This window comes from Mya arenaria, chromosome 3, assembly GCF_026914265.1.
Source record: "Mya arenaria isolate MELC-2E11 chromosome 3, ASM2691426v1".
NCBI classification, from domain to species: domain Eukaryota; kingdom Metazoa; phylum Mollusca; class Bivalvia; order Myida; family Myidae; genus Mya; species Mya arenaria.
The window spans coordinates 74,663,220-74,685,341 of NC_069124.1; the positions used below are offsets into that span (position 1 = coordinate 74,663,220).

The window sequence follows — 22,122 nt, forward strand, 5'->3', positions numbered from 1 at the left end:
TTAAAACAAGGCCATACAAGAGAACAGGATGCAAGTACTGATAAGCCCATCAATGGGCTGCAGGTTAAAGGTTAATCAAAGATAAAACGATTGTTCAAAAAATATAATTCGTGTAAAAAGGAGTCAAAAAAAGAGAAAAGTAAAACATTAAATGCATCAGGATTGGACCCGTGGTCCTCAAGGCCGGTGATTATAAACATCTTAAATCAATTCTTAACTTAAGTCGATTTCTTAACATGTTCATTGTCAAATTAAAGGAAATGTATAATGTTGTTAGTTTTTAAAGAATATATATTAAATAAAATCGATGAAGATAAAGTATATTAGATAATATTAAGTTATGATATCAAATAATCAGTGATGTACATAACATATGAAATTGACTTTAGGTAAGACATGACTTAAGATGTTTTATAAATACTGGCCATTGACATAATCCACTGCATCATAACAGATTGATGCATTCGCACAGTTTAATGTAACATATAATCACAAATTAATCTATAATTGCGGAATATGTCAATATTGAATACTAACCTTTACTGTTGTATGCGAATCGAGCACATTTGTGAACTGAATTGTCCTTTTTGTTTCCAGGTAGTAGGGTTCTATGAAGCATTATTATAAACAAACTAAGTTGCCAAACCGGATAATTTGGCTTTAAAAGATTGAAAAGCAATCAAATCATTTAGGGCGTTTTTGTTGATACCAAACCAGTTTCAGTTTTGGTGTCAATGGTTTCAGCAGTTTCGAACTCGGTTTTGACAGTTTGGCTTGAAGTTACAAATGAAAGGTTTTGTGTACAGTTTAAATAACATGGTGGAGCTAGTGCATGCAGTCATTATTTCTTATTATAAATATAACCTTTATCATTTAGCTCATTTGCCCATTGTAAGGCATTGTTATCAAAAGGATTGAGTTTCAACAAAGGTGGTTGATCACATTCCGCCATGTTGGTTTCAAAGTAAACTAGTTTTCGGATGGAACGAACCGATGAAACCGCCTTCGGTAGGGGTTTCGATAGTTTCCAAACCGGTTTCGGTTTTCGTTAAAAACGATAAAACTGGTTTTGGTTTTATTTAAAACTGTAATAACAAATGCACAGTTCGTGAAACCGATATAAAACCGAAACCAGTTTATAACCAACAAAAACACCCTTAATATCAACTCGTCTATTTTGAAGTTTCATCCCTATAATTGACTATTTGTATTAAAACAATTATTGAAAATAATGAATAATAGTGCATACATTTGAAAACCACTGTTAAAACAACCAGTCAAATACACAATAACTTTTAAACCACATCTACCATTGCATTTATAAAGAGAGAAGAAAATTTAATTTCTGCATAAATATCCTTCAACTGGAGCGGATAAGATGACATTGTTACATTGTTTGCGACAATCCACAATATTAAAAACAAATATAAAAATGTTTAAAATTCAAGATAAGAGAGAAATTTCAAACGAAGATAGGTCTCATCGTAGGACCTTTATAATAATACGCTAACAAATATCATCGATATTGAACAATGACCTCATAATGTATCCATTTAATTTTAGGCATTCTGTTCACTGTATTAAGTTGTTTGAAATCGGGATCAGACTACTGATCTACTGATCTACTGAAATATCTCGTGTGTGTCCGGTTCAGATCGAATGCACATGCGTAAGCTTGTAATCACATTTAGTAACGACGGGCGTTGGGTACCACATATATCAACATCTTTTCAAAAGGCACGACAGAGGATCGGTACTATGAGGTCATTGAAGTTCAAACCAGATCGCGCTAGTCTCGAAATAATGTATATATTCTTCATTTGGCCCTTTCCTAAGTACTCGGATGCTGTTTGGGACAACTGTTCATATGAATTAAAGGATAGTCTTGAAGCTTTTCAAAATGAGGCAGCTAGAATAATATGCGGGGCAACGAAGCTATTTAATATTCAAAAGATTCTTTCTGATTTGGGTTGGGAAACGTTGACATAGAGACGAAGGAAACACAGACTTTCTTTTCTATTAAATGAATCACCACCTTTCTCCAAGCTATCTATCGGATATAATTCCGATCCAATGTCAAGATCGCTATCGCCTGCTTAATGCAAGTAACACTCCTTTTGTCATAGCAAGGAATTCTCTCTCTCACCCTACACGTCATAGAAGAAGTTAATAGTTTTAGACATACACTGAACAAAAATATTCGCAAACCACTACCACACTACAATGTTGGCTGCAGAATTGGGCAGATTCTCCATACTTGCCCGCGACTTGGATGTAGTCCTCTTGGCTATGACCTACATCTCAAATCAATAGTTGACTCGGCTCTCTGTGAGTGTGGGTCAATTCAAACTTTAAACATTGCTTTATGGAGTGTAATAAATATAACACAATAATGGTTAATATGTTGTCTGGCATACCTTGTCTGCCAACAATAGACAACATTCTTCGTGGAAACACCTTACACTCGAGCAGAATAAAACTTTGTTTCTCATTGTTCACCAAAACAGTGTTGCCTCAAAACAAATGGGAACACATCAAGCCGCGCGTGCAGTAAAATACTTTTTTCTCTTGTTTATCATTTCGTCCCGTTTTCGTCTTTTCTCTTTTCCAAATTTAAAAGCCATGCAACTTAAAGTTATATTTACAAAATAAGTACCAAAGATCTAGTTAGATCTTGACTTATAGTTATATCTATTTATAACACCGTATGTTACTTAATAACAAAGGTTATTTATACAGTCTTGGCCAATCGCGGTACCGGCAACGCCGCATGCCCGAGAGTCGGTGTTACGATTCGGACTTGAACACATTCATGTTTTTTTTTGTTTCTTTCGTAACTTAGTTTATACACTTCTATGAAATTAAAAGAGAAAAAATCATTTTTATACGTTCCACTGAACGTTGTTTACTGGCATCAAGAGGCCCACTAATGTTATTTATAGTTGACGTCAAATAGTTCTCCTGAAAACGCGTTTAAACAGTAATTATTTAAATTAATTATATAATTTCATGAAGAAATATATATTGTTCGAGCTACATTAAAATGCCTTTCTTTACTTTCTATAAACTGATTCGTGTGATTCATCTGATTCATGGGTTGTGCCAAATAGAATTTTCAAGCACGCCATGTTTCACCACAAATGCCTATCCTGCGTTAAAGGGAAAACAGTCATCCCTTACAGAGACTACGGAAGTAACAGTAACTATAACTTCTATCCAAGTGTTCCCAATTGCAAAGTCCATCTCACTGAAATCGTCACAATAACATCAATAATGCCATAAAAACTACATGGACAAGCAGAAATAAAAAAATCAAATATAAACACAATATTAGGACCCCAACGGCACTGAACGAGAGACACAAATGTATAAACACCACAAACAGCAATACACGCATCAAAATGACTATATCAATTAATGGTGTGATTACCGTGTTGGAACACAAGTTGACTGTGGAATTAAACTGGTTTATATGTGCATAACCTCAAACTTGTCACACCATTTATTCAAATAATACCATCTTAACGCAGAGCGCAAGGCAATGAAGCTACTGGTACCGAATAGTTTAAACGTCAATTGAATTGAAGAGGTCGAGGTTTGAACCCGGGTTTTTCCGCATCGGATGTATGTTTATATATCTATTAAAAAACCTGTAAGCCAACGCAAGCAATGCAATATTTAAAAAAAAATGTTTGCAACAGGGACCAATTGAGTGCTCTCATACGATTAAATATTTATGTATCGAAACAATTTGATCTGAGTACCTGTTTCTGTGCCTTTAAATGCCTTTATAAGGTCATGATACGTCCATTTTCAACAATATCTGAAGAAAACATGATAATTTAGTTCTTCTAGAAATGTATTGGTGTATCATTTTATCTCTTAATTCCAATTTTGTTTGAAACAGTATATCTTTATTTACCATTTTGACGATTCAACCAACACTAGTTTACTAACAAAAAACAAGAACATTGTAACTGAGCAATAATGCTAATATTTCGCCATTTATATTTTGAATGATGGTCACGGGTCTAAAACTTGTAGATTCCAAAGATTTAAAAAAAATCTCAGAGTTCGTATAAAAAAATGTAAGTTGGGATTTAATTAATTGAATTGTTTAAAGACGCATCGTTTGCAAGCTAGGATCCTACAACCCTTGCTTAAACAAAATACAAACCAAAACTCAGTTCTAGAACTCTTTTAGATCTTGCAGAATAGTTCTTTGGAATTTAATCACTGTAATTGTCTTGACAAAATCCTGCTGTGTTGACGCCCTATCGTTTGCAATATATATGCAAAAAGCTACAAGCTGGGTTAAATTTTTGTCCGTAGCATTCAGTTTTATAACTTTTTTAACATTTGAAAAAATCTTGGAAGCCAGAGTTAGGGACCTTGAGTACTTTAAATCTTCAACTATGGTCCAATAACATAGATCGTTTTTGAAATTGTCTGAAAGACCTTGCATAGTTCGAGGACTTTAGTTCAAGAACATATTTAGTTACTTGCAAGGAACTCATTATTGATCAATAATAGTCAAATTATAATCTACATATGATAAAACATATACTAAAAACATTCCCGCTAATGTTGGTCCTTAAATCATTAAAGAACCTGTCACTCTTTATATAAACTTTTAAATCATGTGCAACCAGTTTTTTTTTGTTCTCGTTCAGATCTGCATGCACATCTGTTAATCGCATGAGCGATATATGTATTAGCACAAATTACTGTCAAAAGTATACATATGCATATGTTTATAAACTTTGTTAACGAGTTGTAATTAAAAACAATTAACTGCACTTGCTTAGATGACGCAAATTTGCAAACCGGTGAGTTTTCTTATCTCCGTTTTTAGTTTATCACCATAGATGCCAGATAGTGCCCGATGTAAACACCTGAAGTAATAGCGGGCATGAAATAATTGCCAAAAACTAAAACATTATGAATTTGTTCATTTCTGTTAAGCATTTTTACACATAAAATCCATACTGGCTAAGGACCTATTTTCTGTCGAAAAAGGATTTTTCTTAAATAACTCGGGTATATCTGGATGAAATGTTGCAATTGAGTTTAGTTGTTTATCTGTTTTTCTTGGCAACGGTTTACAAAAGCCCACCAACCACCTCAGTAGACCTGACAGCATATATTAATGTCTCTAAAATCCTCTCGTTTCCAAGGTTATATCCGAGGTCCCACTCGTGATATGGGTTGTCTGCGTTCTTGCATCTCCAAGACAAAAGCAAACTGTTTCTGCATGTTAGATATTACTGTATCGGACCCAAAGGCAATGTTTTGACTTCACATTCCCAGGAGAATTATGAAGCAAGCCAATTTTTATGATAAGGTATAAATCAGAACATGATAAAGGTTTGATGATAATTTATTGCACTTAAAGACAAATCAAAGTATAAATAAAGTGAATTTCTTTGGTGAGGTATAAACGGTGAGTTTTCACACATTTACTGTTGCCTTGCTCAATATCCTCCTGCTCTAGGGCGGACCTGGTGGACGGGAAGACCATGGCTTGGAAGGACCTGGTGGACGGGAAGACCGTGACTTTGAACACCACCACAGAAACGCTGGGTGCAGTAGGTCGGCTTAAAAAGACAATATTCAATGAATAAATGAGATAAATAGTTATCACATTTCAAAGATTATTTCAATGTCAGTGACAATATCATTCCATGCAGAAAATACTTCAAAACGGGCTGTAGAAACTGGCTATCAGAGAAATCAAGTCTATCAACTGAAATACTTTAAGATGAAAAAAATGCTTTGAAGCCTACTTATAAAACACCTGTAAACACAATTGACATACAATGCCACAGATATAAACAATGCAACTTAATTTATTTCAAACTTTATTATAGCCAGCATCATGCAATTCCAAACGTTTATTTTAAGGCTACATAAAAAGGCATTCGTACGTTTCTTATAATTACGTCATGAACATGGCCATATTGTTTTAATACACCACAATATAAACGTACCTGTCCGTAAGATCCACACATACATGTGTTGCAACCATCACTGTAACTCTGACCGGGACTCACAAGTCGGCCACGGTAGTCTGTGCAGTAACCTGCGAGTGTTTAAACAGATACATAACCACAAATATAGGAATCATTTGACTTCACTATTTAAGCACTTTTGAATGCTAGAAACTTTAATGTAAATCATAGGAACCTTTATTGAAATTGTACGTCAATGGTCATTAAGAGACTCATTTAATGTCAAAATAAAGTAGAATGTGCAGCCTTGACCAACCGGTGAAAATAACTACCAGTATATTATAAAATGATTTAACTTTAATCATATATTAAAAACTAACGTGTTTGAGGAAAGTGTCTTCTGGGCAGATAGTTGGTGTTTCCTTGCCCTGAAAAGCGAGAAAAAGGATTTATTTCAAACCGATCTATCTGGATGTAATTTTATTCAATAAAAATATGCAATTCCATATCTAACAAAGTTATATAATAAATTTTAAAACATATGTTTAATATAACATTTTGCGCAACTTAATATGCGTAAACTTACAACAAATCTGAACATCAAAGAGCCTTAATTATATTCAAAATTACAATGCACTATTATTTACTTACATTGAGCCATCGATACGGCCACACAGCACACGAGAAGGCAGACTACAGCGAAGGAGTTCATTGTCGGTGGTCGTAATACGTTATAATCGAACTAAACGTTTTAACAACAGTGTCAAAGTGAGAATGGTGACATGGCACTATCTGAAGTGCTTATATAGCATACGTTTGCCTGGATAAACATCGATAAGGGTAATAAATAAATGATAATAGTTCATGCGGTGTTAATTTTGACAGGTATGTGGTGAAAAGTTGCGTTACGAAAGGAAGAATATATCCTGAATTCTTATTGGCTGGAAACGAGACAGTGTCGACCGCAAAGTTAACGTAAAACGAATACTGATTGGTTCGTATACATAACTGACAGTCGATGCAGCGAATAACAAGTAAATATATGAATGTGGTTCCTGTCATAGCACGTAATACATCTATCATAAATGAACAGTACGTCACTTAAAATATCGGTAGTTACGCACACCTGGCTACATCATATATCTATACACTGTTAAGGATAATACGATTTTTGAAGCACCTTATAATTAGTTTTGTCTTCCATGTTTCTTGTTTGTGATTTTTCGTTTTTGTGTTCTATGTCTTTGGCGTTAACTCAGTGCCATTAAACCGGGTCTATGTTTAAAAATTTTGCTACTGAGCTTGTTTCTGTAGATTTTTACATACGTATTGATATTTACAGCAGTTTTGTGAGTGCCGCGTGGAAGCTGTAATAAGTCGCCCCACAATTAAATTTAATGTTGTCATATTTCCAGTTTTAGCTGTTCTTCCATGTTACTTGTTTGTGATTTTTTGTTTTGTTTTTGGCGTTTACCCAGTGCCATAAAACCGGGTTTATGTTTAAACTTTTTGCTACTGAGATTGTTTCGGTAGTTTTTTACATAAGTATTGTTAAAATGAAAAGGAAGATAGTTATTATCCAAAAGTCACTTAAGGATCATAGATTTGGTACAACTTATGTTAACCTACGGATGGAATAACGGAAATCCAAACAAAGTTTGAGACTTTCTTCCAAATGATTATGATAATTATTTGTGTTATGACTAAATGCTAAAATATCATGTTATATTCACTGCTGTTGCCAGCAATGCGTTGAAAATATCAATTTCTATATTTCCACTATTCGTCTAGATTTCGGTTCTGTTCACTATGCCGGGTTGTACAAATTTGGAACTATGTAAAATTACGTTTGGACATTTCCCGTACAATTTCATATTAAATGCCAATTAAATTGATCCGTTCTTAAACTTTAGCATAAAAAAGCCGATCATTCGTTAAATTTCAAGATCGAAATTTATTTCGCACATAATAATAGAAATAATGTTTTCCTCTTGCGAAAACATTGCTCTCTGTAGCCACTCGCTACTTAATACAGATTTTGCTGCGAACATCAAGAAGTGTTCAATAGTCAACTTTTAACACTGTAAACCTTTGTTTGGAGCATTCATTTGTATGCAAATTTATGGCTACATTGGTAACTTAGAGCCGTTCTTCTTTACAGGTCAAAAGTTACAAATGTGTATACTACAAATATGCAAGCTGCTTTGCCTTATATAAATCTTCACAATTGACTTACCAAGGGTTGTGTGCGTTTGTTGAATTAAGGAATCCAACCCACATTTGTGTCAATATACCATATACTGTTGTTCGTATCACTTGAAAGTGTGTCACGTGCACTAAAAGCAATCTTAGGACTTTACCAAAATGATTATAGACAGAAGTGTTTTTACTTATTGCAAATATTTCACGTAACGATCAATTTCAGTTGCCGCCATATGACGCCATTTATTTTTTGTGATAGCCTGGTGTGCGCTGACGTTTGATATTAAAGTGAGAGCGGATTAGAATGTAAAAACGAGATTTTTTTTCCAATTTTCGGTCAATTCTCAGTACATTTATGTAAACGTACGCCAAACTTTACTGTAATTATACACATGTGAAAGAAAAAATGAACACGAATATACATTAAATTACATGTCCGGGGTGAGTTTTTTATTAAGCACATTGGTTTCAAATTATTCATAATATAATAGTTAGAATTAATTTGCTTCTCATGTTCATTCATCCTTAAGGACTTAAAGAAATATAGTAACTCTTTTACATTTTTAGGTTGTCAAAATCAAATGTCCTTGCGAAGTTTAGATATTTTTCAAAACATAACAGTGATAATTTATTATATATAACAAATGTTTTTGTACTTTCACCTTCACTTTACTTTTCCACTGGTGACCATTGAGCAGAGAAGAAATCTTCCTGAAGAGCCAAAAGACTTTTAAGAAGTGCTTATATTTCGATGGGCTGAGCTGTTGAAAACTATAAAGCTTAGATAACCGAAACGTAATGGCGAAATAGATATAAAATCCTGCTTTTTTATAAGAACACCAAAACATTCTGTGAAAATTAATACACTCTTAATTCTTCATGTGTATAATTATATCAGTATGTCCAAGTGAAAAGAAACAAATATGAAAACATTTTATTCCATAGATTCTAGTCAAACTGGATCAAATGATGTTAAACAATTATTTTGCTGGGATTTTATACTTATGTTTGGAGTAATTTAGATTGTGCAGGTGCAATCACAGAAATTTCTGCAGTTACAATCCAGTTAAATGTTTCATTCGACCTATTTTGCTGTTATAAAGAGCCTTAAAGAAACTAACATAACCGCAAAACTGTATCTTGATGGTTTTTTAATCAAACGACATAATGTAAAAACTTTTCATGATTGAAGACGCTAAAGTAAAGCTTTATCACGTATATTGTTGTTTTTTTTACCTGAGCTTAAATATAAATGTTACATTTGATTTTTTGTTTGGTATGTGTGTATAAGGTATGGTTTCCAGAGTTATGGAAGGATATTGTACTCTACCCTTTTTTGCTAGCACCTTCCTACGTTCACGGAAAGCAACATGTGCATCGTTCTGCCTTCTTAAAATTAAATTTTATAGATAATTATATATGTCTTATGTTCTGATTAAAATTTATACTAAGACCATAAATACATTTATCCTGACAAATCGGTCCAATAACAAGGTGCCGGGTAAATTTAAGTTTATTAGAAATGTTTTTCTACAGTCAGTTGATCATGTGATCGCGAAAACGGACTGCTTTTCTATTCTGAAATTTCAGGGGAAAAGCACAATTTTTTTTTGAAATAACTCGGGATATACTGAAATTTGAATGGAATTTTACATGGAGAATGTTAGTCCCTGACTTTAAATTCAGTATGATAAAATACATAATGTTTGTTTATTTTAGAGCGTATACACATGTCAAACTTACATGTACTCAGTAAACCAATAATTTGCCGACTTGAGGTAAATGTTGAGTATGTGACAATACACAATTTGATTGATTGCAGTTTTCAAGTTGCTCTGTTCAGTCGAGAATTTTTGGATAAAATGTTTCCATTTTCTTTAGTACTATATCTGTTGTTCTTGAGAACAATTTCCGCAGGCCAACAAACCACCTCAATAGACCAGGCAGAAAAAATGTATGTCTCATAATATCCTCTCATTTCCGAGGTTATATCCGAAGTCTCACTCGTGACATGGGTATTCTGCGTTCTTGCATCTCCAGGACAACAGCAAACTGTTTCTGCATGTTAGCCACAACTGTATTGTTACCAAAGGGAATGTTGGGACTTCACATTCCCGGAAGAATTATAAAGCAAGCGAATGCTTATGATGAGGTATAAATCAGAGCATGATCAAGATTTAATGACAATTTATTGGACATATAAACGAATCAAATTATAAATAAAGTGAATTTCTTTGGTGAGGTATAAATGGTGAGTGTTCACACATTCACTGTTGTCTTGATCAATATCCTCCTGCTCTGGGGCGGACCTGTCGGATGGGAAGGCCATGGCTTGGAAGGACCTGGTGGACGGGAAGACCATGGCTTGGAAGACCACCACAGAAACGCTGGGTGCAGTAGGTCGGCTGAAAAAGACATTATTTATTGAATAAATGAAATACTATAGTTATCAAATTAGATATTATTGCAATAACAATGACAATACCGTTTCATACAAGAAGAAAATAGTTTTACACAGATACAACAAGTGCAATTCGACTTATTCCAAATTTTATCAATGAGGTATAACTAAATTCATGAGTATGAGAATAGCCAGCATCATGCATCTTCCAAACGTTTATTTAAAAGCTATATAAATCAGCATTAGTACGTTTCTTATAAAACCGTCAATCACATTACCATATTATATTTATTACCACAATATAAACGTACCTGTCCGTAAGATCCACACATACATGTGTTGCAACCATCACTGTAGCTCTGGCCGGGACTCACAAGTCGGCCACGGTAGTCTGTGCAGTAACCTGCGAGTGTTTAAACAGATACATTAACACAAATATGGCTACATGTAGGATTTTTTTCAAGATCTTTTATCTTCACTGTTTACGCACCTTTGAATACTAGAAACGTTTATGTAAATCAGAGGAACCTTTATTGAAACTTGTAAGTCAATGGTGATGTAGAGACTCATTAAATGGTGAAAATGACTAACAGTTTACTATGAAATGGTTTAAAATTTATTTCATATATATTAAACATACGTGTTTGAGGAAAGTGTCTTCTAGGCAGATAATTGGTGTTTCCTTGCCCTGAAAAGCGAGAAAGGGGTGTATTTCAAAGCGAACTTTCTTTATAAAATCACAAACTTTATGTTATGTATTCATTAAAAATATACAATTTCATATTTAACAAAGTTACATCAAAAATTATAAAACATATGTATAATATAACATGCTGCGCAAGTTAATTGGCGTAAAAAATGTACAAAACAAATTTGAACATCTAAGTGCTTTAACTGTATTCAAAATTACATTGCACTATTATTTACTTACATTGAGCCATTGATACGGCCACACAGCACACGAGAAGACAGAGTACAGCGAACGTGTTCATTGTCGGTGGTGTTTATTATGTTCTATTCGAACTAAACGTTTTAACAACAGTGTCAAAGTGAGAGTGGTAACATGGTACTACATGAAGTGCTTATATAGCCATAGTTTGCCTGGATGAGCATCGATGGATAGTAATAAATAAATGAGTATACATGCGGTGTTAATTTTGACAGCGTACGTGGTAAAAAGTTGCGTTACGAAATGAAGAATATTTTAATCCTGAATTCTAATTGGCTGGAAACGAGACAACGTCGACCAACTGCTTATCGTAAAACAACTACTGATTGGCTCGTATACATAACTGACAGTCGATGCAGCAAATGACAAGTAAATTTATGAATGTGGGCCTTGTCACAGCACGTAATACATCTATCATTAATGAACAGTACGTCACTTGAAATATCGGTAGTAACACACCATTAGCTTCACCATATATCTATAGATTGTTAAGGATAAAACGATTTGTTGAAGCACTTTATAATTAGTTTTGTTAAATTGAAAAGGGAGATGGTTATTATCCAAAAGTCACATAAAGATCATAGACTTGGTACGACTTATGTTTACACTTTACATACGAATAGAATAACGGAATTCCAAAAAATAGTTTGAGACTTTCTTACAAATGATTTTAATCCTTAGTTATGTTATGCCTATATGCTAAAATATCATGTTATATTCACTGCTGTTACCAGCAATGCGTTGAAAATATCAGTTTCTATATTTCCACTACTCGTTTAGATTTCGGTTGCGTTCACTATGCCGGTTTGTACAAATTTGGAGCTATGTAAAATGTCGTTTAGACGTGTCCGTACAATTTTCTTATAAACGCCAATTAAATTGATGCGTTCTTAAACGTTGGCATACAAGAAGCCGATTATTTGTTAAATTTCAAGATCGAAATTTATTTCACACTTAATCATAGAAATAATGTTTTCTTCTCGCGAAAACATTGCGTTCTGTGGTCACTCGCTACTAAATCAACAAGTGTTCAATAGTCAACTTTTAACACTATAACCTTTATTTGGTACATACATTTTCTGCAATTTTATGGTTACATTAGTGAATCAGATCCGTTATTCTTTACATGTCAAAAATTCCGATTGTGTATACTACAAATATGCAAACTGCTTTGCCTTATATAAATTTTTACAATTGACTAAACAAGAGCTGTGTGTATTTGTTGAATTAAGGAATCCAACCCACAAATGTGTCAATATACCACCTACTATTTTCGTATCATGTGAAAGCGTTTCATGTGCAGTAAAAGCAATGTAAGGACTTTACCAAAATTATTGACAGAAGTGTTTTTACGGATTGCAAATAACACACATTACGTCCAATTTCGGTTGACGTTTAAAACAAATACAAATGACATAACTGTATGTATGATGTACTATCGGTAATTTATTCTTCATATAAGTAATCAAATGCATTTTAAATGATGTCAAAATTATATACAATGAGGTTACTAGGCATCAAAATTGAACGATAAGAATAACGGAGCTTTCGGAGGGCTAGCTTATTTGTAAGTCGGGCCGAGTCGGGCCGTTTTTGAATGTTTTCTTTAGAAAATATGTTCGCGCAGTACATCAACTATGTTTAGATTTCATAAGAACTACAATCCTCATCATAATAACATAGCTCTGCTTAAAATTATGCAAAGCTATAAGAGAGGTGTCAGATTTGAACTATAATTTAGCAAAACAGCATTGACCTGACACATTCCAACAGCATTCCTCATTTGTTCTTCGTAATTAATGTATTCGCAAAATCATAGCTACTGTGCATAAAACTGTTAGAATAAGGAGCAGACATCGAGTCTAAGTAACTTTGTTTTTATCCAACCATAGCACTAAACTTGCCCTTAAAGCATGATAGGCAACAAGTTTCAACAAAAAATGCATGCAAATGTTTCAACATTTTTTTTCGGAATAAACAGAGAACTTTTCCTTAAACCAAAGGACCCAAAACGTAATATTCAGGACTCACTAGCAGCCCTCATCATTTCACCGAAAGAACATAAGTAATAGTTCACGAGTGGTGTGGGCACGAGTAATTGTTTTACTTTTGGTGTTCACGAGGTGAAATATATTACGATAGTGCACTGAATCAAGCATTTGTTTTTATTTTTATATGTATGCCTTAAAAGTATAGTAATGACAGTATATTGTAGTTTTTCGGATATGACACCATTTAGTTTTTTGTCACAGCCTTGTGCGCGTTTGATTTTGAAGCGAGAGCGAGTAGAATTCAAAACAGTGAAACACATTTATTTGTGACTATGCCTGTAGATAGGGGTACAAAGTCAGCAAATTAAATATTGATAAAAAAACAAACTATTTTAATGTTTCGCAGGTGAATTGTATACTTGTTTCTTGTATTTATTGTTAATAGCAATTAAGTACGAACAAAATTCGTATATCGAATTTAAAAGGAGGAGTTTTTCCAATTTCTATAGAGTGCCTGACAACAATGGTTAGAATATTAACAGTTTGTTTACGTCAAAGGTCACCTGTAAATGTTATATCAATTTGTGTTTCAATGGCAAGGTAGCTTGAAAAGTTTGTTGCAACACATTTCCATTGATTTTACAAGTTTTTTTATATATATATTTCTTAGAATGCAACCACATGAATAAGTATTTGTAGTAAGTGTACACTATTTTGAACAATCCTCCTGAGACAGATCAGGAATCAGTGTTTTGTAAAAGTAATTGTTTGCTGTAAAAAAGTTATATTATTAGTATAATTCAAACATGATAAAGAAATACTGTACATTTATTTTCTGAAGATTATAAATTTTATATTTAAAAGTCAAATGTTTAAAAGTTTGCATTTTTTGTTGTTGTATATGTTTGTATTTCTCAGTTATGACTAAGGGCGATTTTGTTTGTAATTTGTTTTGGTTTTATATTGGTTTAACGAACTGTGTACTTGCTGTAACAGTTTCAAATTTAATAAAATCCCGTGTTATCGCTTGTTTTACGAAAACCGAACCTGGTTTTTGAAACTATCAAAACCCGCTGGCCGTTTCGTCGGTTCGTTCCATCCGCAAACAAGCTTACATTGAAAAAAGAACAACATGACGGACAGTGATCCAACATGTGTGTTGAAACACCATTTAGTTAAAATAGGCAAACGACCATCTGCGGTATCATAGTTTTGAAGAAAATTAGAAGTAATACCATGCAGAATGCTACGTGCAGAAGCTCCAACATATTGTTGAAGCTGTACACTTACTTCAAGCTAAACTTTCAAAACAAATGAAACCAATGAAACCCTTCAAACAAAAACTGATATTAGTTTGGTATCAACAAAATCGCATTTGCCCATTCCTAATCTAGGGGCAAACTGGTAAACAGTTCAGGTATTTATGATTTCCAGTAAGCCTGTTTTATTTAAGTTAGATGTTGTCCTATTCACGGATGCATACTAACACGATCAATTCACTACCTATTTTTCATTATAGGTCAATCCTCGGTACATTTATGTAAAAGTGCGCGGAACATTACTGTAATTATGCACATGTGACAGTAAACAAGAATACGAATATACATTAAATTACATGTCCGGGGTGCGTGTTTTTATTCATTGGTTTAATATTATTCATTATATAATAGCTTCTCATGTTCATTTATTCATCCTTAAGGACTTAAAGAAATATAGTAACTCTTTTACATTTTTGGGATGTAAAAATCAAATGTCCTTGCGAAGTTTAGATATTTTTCAAAACATAACAGTGATAATTTATTATATATCACACATGTTTATTTGTACTTTCACCTTCACTTTACTTTTCCACTGGTGACCATTGAGCAGAGAAGAAATATTCCTGAAGAGCCAATATACTTTTAAACAGTGCTTACATTTCGATGGGCTAAGCTGTTGAAAACTATAAAGCTTAGATAACCGAAACGTAATGGCGAAATAGATATAAAATCCTGTTTTTTATAAGAACACATAAACATTCTGTGAAAATTTATACACTCTTAATTCTTCGTGTGTATAGTTATAGTCTTATGTCCGAGTGAAAAGAAACAAATATGAAAACATCTTATTCCATAGATTCTAGTCAAACTGGATCAAATGATGTTAAACATTTATTTTGCTGGGATTTTATACTTATGATTGAAGTAATTTACATTGTGCAGGAGCACTCAAAAAAAATCTGTAGTTACAATGCAGTTAACTGTTTCAATCGTCCTATTTTTTGTTATAAAGAACCTTAAAGAAAATAAAATAACCGCAAAACTGTAGCGTTATGGTTTTTTAATCAAACGACATCATTCTAAAACTTTTCATGATTGAAGATCTTAAAGTAAAGCTTTATCACGTATATTGTTTTTGTTATTTTACCTGATCTTAAATATAAATGTTACATTTGATTTTTTTGATATGTTAAATAAGGTATGGTGTCCAGAGTTATGGAACGATGCTGCACCCTGTCCATTTTGCTATCACATCTCTTTCCTCGTGTAAAGCAACATGTGCATCGTTCTGCCTTCGTAAAATTAAATTATATAGATAATTATATATGTCTTAAGTTCTGATTAAAATTTATATTAAGACCATAAATACATTTATCCTGACAAATCGGTCCAATAACAAGGTGCCGGGTAAATTTAAGTTTATTAGGATAGTTGACCGTGTGATGTTTTTCTACAGTCAGTTGATCATGTAATCGCGAAAACGGTCTGCTTTTCTATTCTGAAATTTCAGGGTAAAAGCACAATTTTTTTTAAATAACTCGGGATATACTGAAATTTGAATGAAATTTCTCATGGAGAAAGTGAGTCCCTGATTTTAAAATCAGTATGATAAAATACATAATGTTTGTTTATTTTTAGAGCGAATACACATGTCAAACTTACATGTACTCAGTAAACCAATAATTTGCCGATTTGAGGTAAATGTTGAGTATGTGAAAATACACAATTTGATTGATTGCATTTTTTTAGTTACTCTGTCCAGTCGAGAATTTTCGGATAAAATGTTTCCATTTTCTTTAGTACTATATCTGTTGTTCTTGAGAACAATTTCCGCAGGCCAACAAACCACCTCAATAGACCCGGCAGTAAATATGTATGTCTCATAATATCCTCTCTTTTCCGAGGTTATATCCGAAGTCTCACTCGTGACATGGGTTGTCTGCGTTCTTGCATCCCAAACAGCAAACTGTTGCTGCTTGTTAGCCATAACTGTATTGTTTCCAAAGGGAATGTTGGGACTACGCATTCCCGGAAGAATTATGAAGCAAGCGAATTCTTAGGATGAAGTATAAATCAGAGCATGATAAAGATTTGATGACAATTTATTGCACATATAAACGAATCAAATTATAAATAAAGTGAAATTCTTTGATGAGGTATAAATTGTGAGTGTTCACACATTCACTGTTGTCTTGATCAATATCCTCCTGCTCTAGGGCGGACCTGGTGGACGGTAGAACCATGGCTTGGAAGACCACCACAGAAACGCCTGGTGCAGTAGGTTGGCTGGAAAATACATTGTTTAATGAATAAATGAGAAACAAAAGTAATCACATTTTAAAGAATATTGCAATAGCAATGACAATACCGTTTCATGCACTAAGAAAATAGTTTAACAAACGTGTTGTAGAAAAAGGCAATGTGAGGGAAACCGAATCTATCAACTGAAACAATTTATAATGAAAACATGTTCTGAAGTCTAATTAAAAAAAACGGTAAACATAGTTGAAACAAAATGACACAGATACCAAAAATCCAATTCAACTAATTCCAAAATGTATTTATGAGGTATAACTAAAGTCATGAGTATGAGAATAGCCAGCACCAAAAAGTTATTTAAAAGCTACATAAATCAGCATCAGTACGTTTCTTATACAACCGTCAATCACATGACCATATTATATTTAGTACCAAAATATAAACGTACCTGTCCGTAAGATCCACACATACATGTGTTGCAACCATCACTGTAGCTCTGGCCGGGACTCACAAGTCGGCCACGGTAGTCTGTGCAGTAACCTGCGAGTGATTGAACAGAAATATTAACACAAAGATGGCTACATGTATGTATTTTTTCTTGATATTTTGGCTTCACTATGTACGCACTTTTAAATGCTAGAAACGTTAATGTAAATCAGAGGAACCTTTATTGAAACTTGTACGTCAATAGTGGTGTAGAGACTCATTAAATGGTGAAAACAGTTTACTATGAAATGGTTTAAAAACTCATATATAACAAACTTACGTGTCTGGGGAAAGTGTCTTCTAGGCAGATAGTTGGTGTTTCCCTGCCCTGAAAAGCGAGAAAAGGAATATATTTCAAAGCTAACTTTCTTTCAAAAATCACAAACTGCTTGTAATTTTATTTAAAAAAGATACAGTTAAATACTTAACAAAGTTGTATTTTAAATTCTAAATCATATGTATAATAAAACATGCTGCACAAGTTCGTTGGCGTAAAAATGCACAACAAATCTGAACATCTAAGTGCCATAGTTATATTTAAAATGGCATTGCAATATTAGTTACTTACATTGAGCCATCGATACGGCCACACAGCACACGAGAAGGCAGAGTACAGCGAAGGAGTTCATTGTCGGTGGTGTTAAGTTAGTTTAAGCTCAAAACTACGTTTAAACAACAGTGGCCAAATGAGTATGCTAATATGGCACTTCATGAAAGGCTTATATAGCCGTAGTTGAGCGTATGGATGAGCATCTGTGAATAGTAATAAATTAATTATAATTCATGTGATGTTTATTTCGTCAGCGTACGTGGTGAAAAGTTGCATAACGAAATGAAGAATATTTTAATTCTAAATTCTAATTGGCTGGAAATGAGACAGCGTCGACCGCAAACTTTACGTAAAGGAATACTGATTGGCCCGTTTATACATCTAACAGTCGATGCAGAGAATGACAAGTAAGTATATGAATGTGGTCCCTGTTAAAGAACGTGATACATCTATCATAAGTGAACGGTACGTCATTCAGATTATTGGTAATCATGTTCATATTAAAAGTACATTTAGCTAAACTACATCTCTATAGTTTGTAAGGGATAATATGATATGTGAAAGCACGACTGTATTAATTACTTGTTAAAGGCCTAGTTTAAGGAATGTTTGGCATGATAATCCCCTGCTGTGCATATACTGCTTATTGCACTGGTGTTACAGTAGGGGCCAATTTCCTGTGTATTCGTTTATTGGCTCGGGCCATTTAGGGTCCAACAACAATAATAAAACAACCCCAATTGCACAGCAGGATACTCAGATTGGAGATCTGATAATACAATTAGGCAATAAGATTAAGATCAATTAACAGAGGTTGTGTACAAATACACAGTTTTGGCGGGGGGGGGGGGGGTCACTTAAAGAAGGCCTAAACTAGGCCTTTAAATGGAAACAAGGAGGTGGCTATTATCCGAAAGGGACATTAGGACCATCGCCTTGGTACAACTAATGTTAACACAGGAATAACGGTAAACCAAAAATAGTTTCTTTCTTCATAACGATTATAATCTTTATTTATGTTATGCCTATATGCTGAAATAGTATGTAATTTTCACTGCTGTTACTATCAACGCGTTGAAAATATCAGTTTCGATATTTTCACTACTCGTCTAGATAGATGGCCGCGATGTGCAACAATAGGTATCGGGTACCTGATACCGGATAACATTCAGAGATTAAATATATATGGAGTGTATCGTTTCGGAATATAATACTATTCTTCATAGTGCAGATTGCTCACACAATAATTTTGTGAATAAAATGTTAACGATGTTCACTAATGTAGCTAATATTTAGAAGCACTTCAAATTTTAATGATTGCAAATTTGATGAAAACGGACTGATTTTGTGTGACCGAAAAAAGATGAATATGCCTATATTTGAAATAAAGAAAAATGTTGATTACAGAAAAAGAATGCATGACATAGAAAATTTAGGAAAATGTAAACCTCGAGAGATCCGGAAGCTTTTTAAGGTAAAAACTTCCAGGGTTTAAATGAACATATTTAGTTTAGTCAATCCATATCATTAGTGTCACCAACATAATATAATTTCGGATGCTCAATTCGGATTTTGATAAGGGCTTTCTACAACCGATGCTTTTTTTTTACTTTATTTTTTTTAATTCAAACTTCTATTTTTGAAAATAAAAGATAATACGTCTTTTTTGTCAATAAAATCAAATGTTTTGATATTTTTTTTATCGAAATGCATTATGGTTAAAGATATACAAATATGAAATATAAGGAAAAACACATAGCGACATGCATCCAAAAGTCAAATCTTGTGTAAAATCAATGTCTTCATATTCTGATTTCTTTAGTTAAGGAGAAGTTATGTCTCCTTTGTTTACTTTATTTATTTTGTTTATTTGTAACAGATCCTGAGATGTATTAACAAAATGATATTAATTCTGGTCTGCACTTGCATGACATTCTTTTAATAGTGTTATTATTTGCTAGTTACAGGGTCATTGTAGGCAAATCTCCTGAAGAAATTCAAATTCAATTAAAATAACTTTATCGAGTGCATGTGGACTACAGGTAAAAATGATATGGTTTTTTTCGAAAAGAGGCGGGCTTTAGCCTAACGAAAGATGGACTTATAGTGGCCAGGCAAAGAAGTGGTTAACGATTTTTATTATGTAGTTTATGTGTTTAATTATACTGATAATTTAAGAGTGAACTAGGAACACTTGTTGGAAAAGCACTTTTTCGTTCAAGATTGTAACCACTGACAATACTATTAAAAAAGTTTAAACCCAAACTGTGTATTATAGTGCACTAAAGATTATCGCAGTTAGATTCATAATGATAAAAAGATGTTAGATGATTTGGGTTATGGCCACGTCCTTGAGAATGTTCTGAATAGCGATGTACATTATCCATTTAAGTTTTCAGAAGTATTTTATATTGTTAAATATCAAGATCTAAATTTATTTCACAGCTCTGTGCGCGCTGACGTTTGATTTGGAAGTGACAGCGGGTTAAAATGTTAAAACAATGAAAAAATGAAATTGTTATTTCAATGTTGAAAACAGTAGCATTTTAATTACACTAACAAATCTCTATAAGTCACGAAAATGCATATCATAAATTGTTTTCATTCAGGATGCTCTTATAAGAAATAATATGTTTTCATTTTAATGCTTTTTTCGAAGGCATTTTGGTTTTTAGAATGATTGGTTAGTGTATTCCAAGCACGTGAATAATCATCAGATATTAAATTTGACACTTCATCAGACTGGAATACCTTTAGAAAATAAAACAAATGCGAGCTTTTGATTCCCGGTGACCATTTACTATTATCATCTTTTGTATTATTTGAAACGGTTTATGTGAAGAAAAATGAAATATATTCAGAATATTATAACAATCAAGTTTTGGCCTTTACAGATCGCCTCTATGTAGTCCCACTGCGGCACGATCAATGTCGGGTTATGTCTATTAGTCCCCTCGTATTCAGAATGTCCCAAATGAGCTGCGGAAGAGTGGGCGTGCAAATTTAATTTAATTGACTGACTCCACGTTTTTTAACAACAAAATCAAGTGTTAGGGTTCAAATGCACACTCGGGACGTTATAATTTATATGGTTCTGGACGAACATACATCTGTCTGAAAATATCCTCTCATTTTGATGGTGCTTAACGGAGTCTTACACTGCATGAGTGTTGTCTGCGTTCTTGCCTCCCAATAGCAAAACAAACTGTTTCTGCAAGGTCAGTATTACTGTGGTATACGAACGGAAGAATTTTGCCATTGCACCTTCCAAAACAATTTTGGACCAAAGAATGAATATAATTGGCGATAAGAAGAAAAATGTGATTGAAATTTCCCAGAAACATTTGGATCAAAGAAAGAGTTTATCTCGCGATTAGAAGAATAATGTTACTGAACATTCCCAAAACATTTGGATCAAAGAAAGAGTATATCTGGCGATTAGGAGAATAATGTGACTGAACATTCCCAAAACATTTGGATCAAAGAAAGAGTATATCTGGCGATTAGGAGAATAATGTGACTGAACATTCCCAGAAACATTTGGATCAAAGAAAGAGTATATCTCGCGATTAGGAGAATAATGTGACTGAACAGTCACAGAAACATTGGGATCAAAGAAAGAGGATACCTCGCGATTAGGAGAATAATGTGACAGAACATTCCCAGAAATATTGGGACAAAAGAAAGAGTTTATCTCGCGATTATGAGAATAATGTGACTGAACAGTCCCAGAAACATATTGGGACCAAAGAAAGAGTATATCTCATATCATATCATTGTCCTACACATATTTGTAAGGACTTTCTTCAAGATGTGTTTTGTATTAGTGTGCCTTTCACCAGAGAAATATACACCATTCAATGATAATACATGTTATTCTGTATATCTTTTTTATCATATGTTCGTGTTTGATAAAACATTTTTAGATATTATTGTATGCAAGAAATGTAGACTGTTTGACAAGTACTGATAGTTTATATCATGTCGAAGTATTAGGAATGGAATAATAAACTGTGTATATGGTGGAATGAATGGAAATAGAAACACAGTTCATGCTCTCAACTGACATATGCC

The 22,122-nt window shown here is 33.4% G+C and overlaps 2 protein-coding genes across 2 annotated transcripts; both read right to left on the reverse strand.

Moving 5' to 3' along the window:
• Positions 1–5,364: 5,364 nt before the first annotated feature.
• On the reverse strand, positions 5,365–6,731 carry LOC128226475 (uncharacterized). Its single transcript, XM_052936359.1, has 4 exons — positions 6,603–6,731; positions 6,332–6,379; positions 5,991–6,082; positions 5,365–5,597 (listed from the first exon to the last, which is right to left on the reverse strand). The coding sequence occupies exons 1-4, from the start codon at positions 6,661–6,663 to the stop codon at positions 5,475–5,477; spliced, it is 324 nt and encodes a 107-aa protein (XP_052792319.1). The 5' UTR covers positions 6,664–6,731; the 3' UTR covers positions 5,365–5,474.
• A 3,592-nt stretch (positions 6,732–10,323) lies between these two features.
• LOC128226500 (uncharacterized) lies at positions 10,324–11,621 on the reverse strand. Its single transcript, XM_052936403.1, has 4 exons — positions 11,486–11,621; positions 11,195–11,242; positions 10,866–10,957; positions 10,324–10,558 (listed from the first exon to the last, which is right to left on the reverse strand). The coding sequence occupies exons 1-4, from the start codon at positions 11,544–11,546 to the stop codon at positions 10,436–10,438; spliced, it is 324 nt and encodes a 107-aa protein (XP_052792363.1). The 5' UTR covers positions 11,547–11,621; the 3' UTR covers positions 10,324–10,435.
• Between the last annotated feature and the right edge of the window lie 10,501 nt (positions 11,622–22,122).

Bases quoted from the DNA above. Each gene is read 5' to 3' on its own strand.
- LOC128226475 (XM_052936359.1), bottom strand. From the start codon at position 6,663: ATGAACTCCTTCGCTGTAGTCTGCCTTCTCGTGTGCTGTGTGGCCGTA. The intron at 6,380-6,602 runs GTAAGTAAATAA...CTCGCTTTTCAG, and splicing joins GGCCGTATCGATGGCTCAAT to GGCAAGGAAACACCAACTAT. The intron at 6,083-6,331 runs GTTAGTTTTTAA...AAACACTCGCAG, and splicing joins AAGACACTTTCCTCAAACAC to GTTACTGCACAGACTACCGT.
- LOC128226500 (XM_052936403.1), bottom strand. From the start codon at position 11,546: ATGAACACGTTCGCTGTACTCTGTCTTCTCGTGTGCTGTGTGGCCGTA. The intron at 10,958-11,194 runs GTATGTTTAATA...AAACACTCGCAG, and splicing joins AAGACACTTTCCTCAAACAC to GTTACTGCACAGACTACCGT. The intron at 10,559-10,865 runs GTACGTTTATAT...TGTCTTTTTCAG, and splicing joins TGTGTGGATCTTACGGACAG to CCGACCTACTGCACCCAGCG.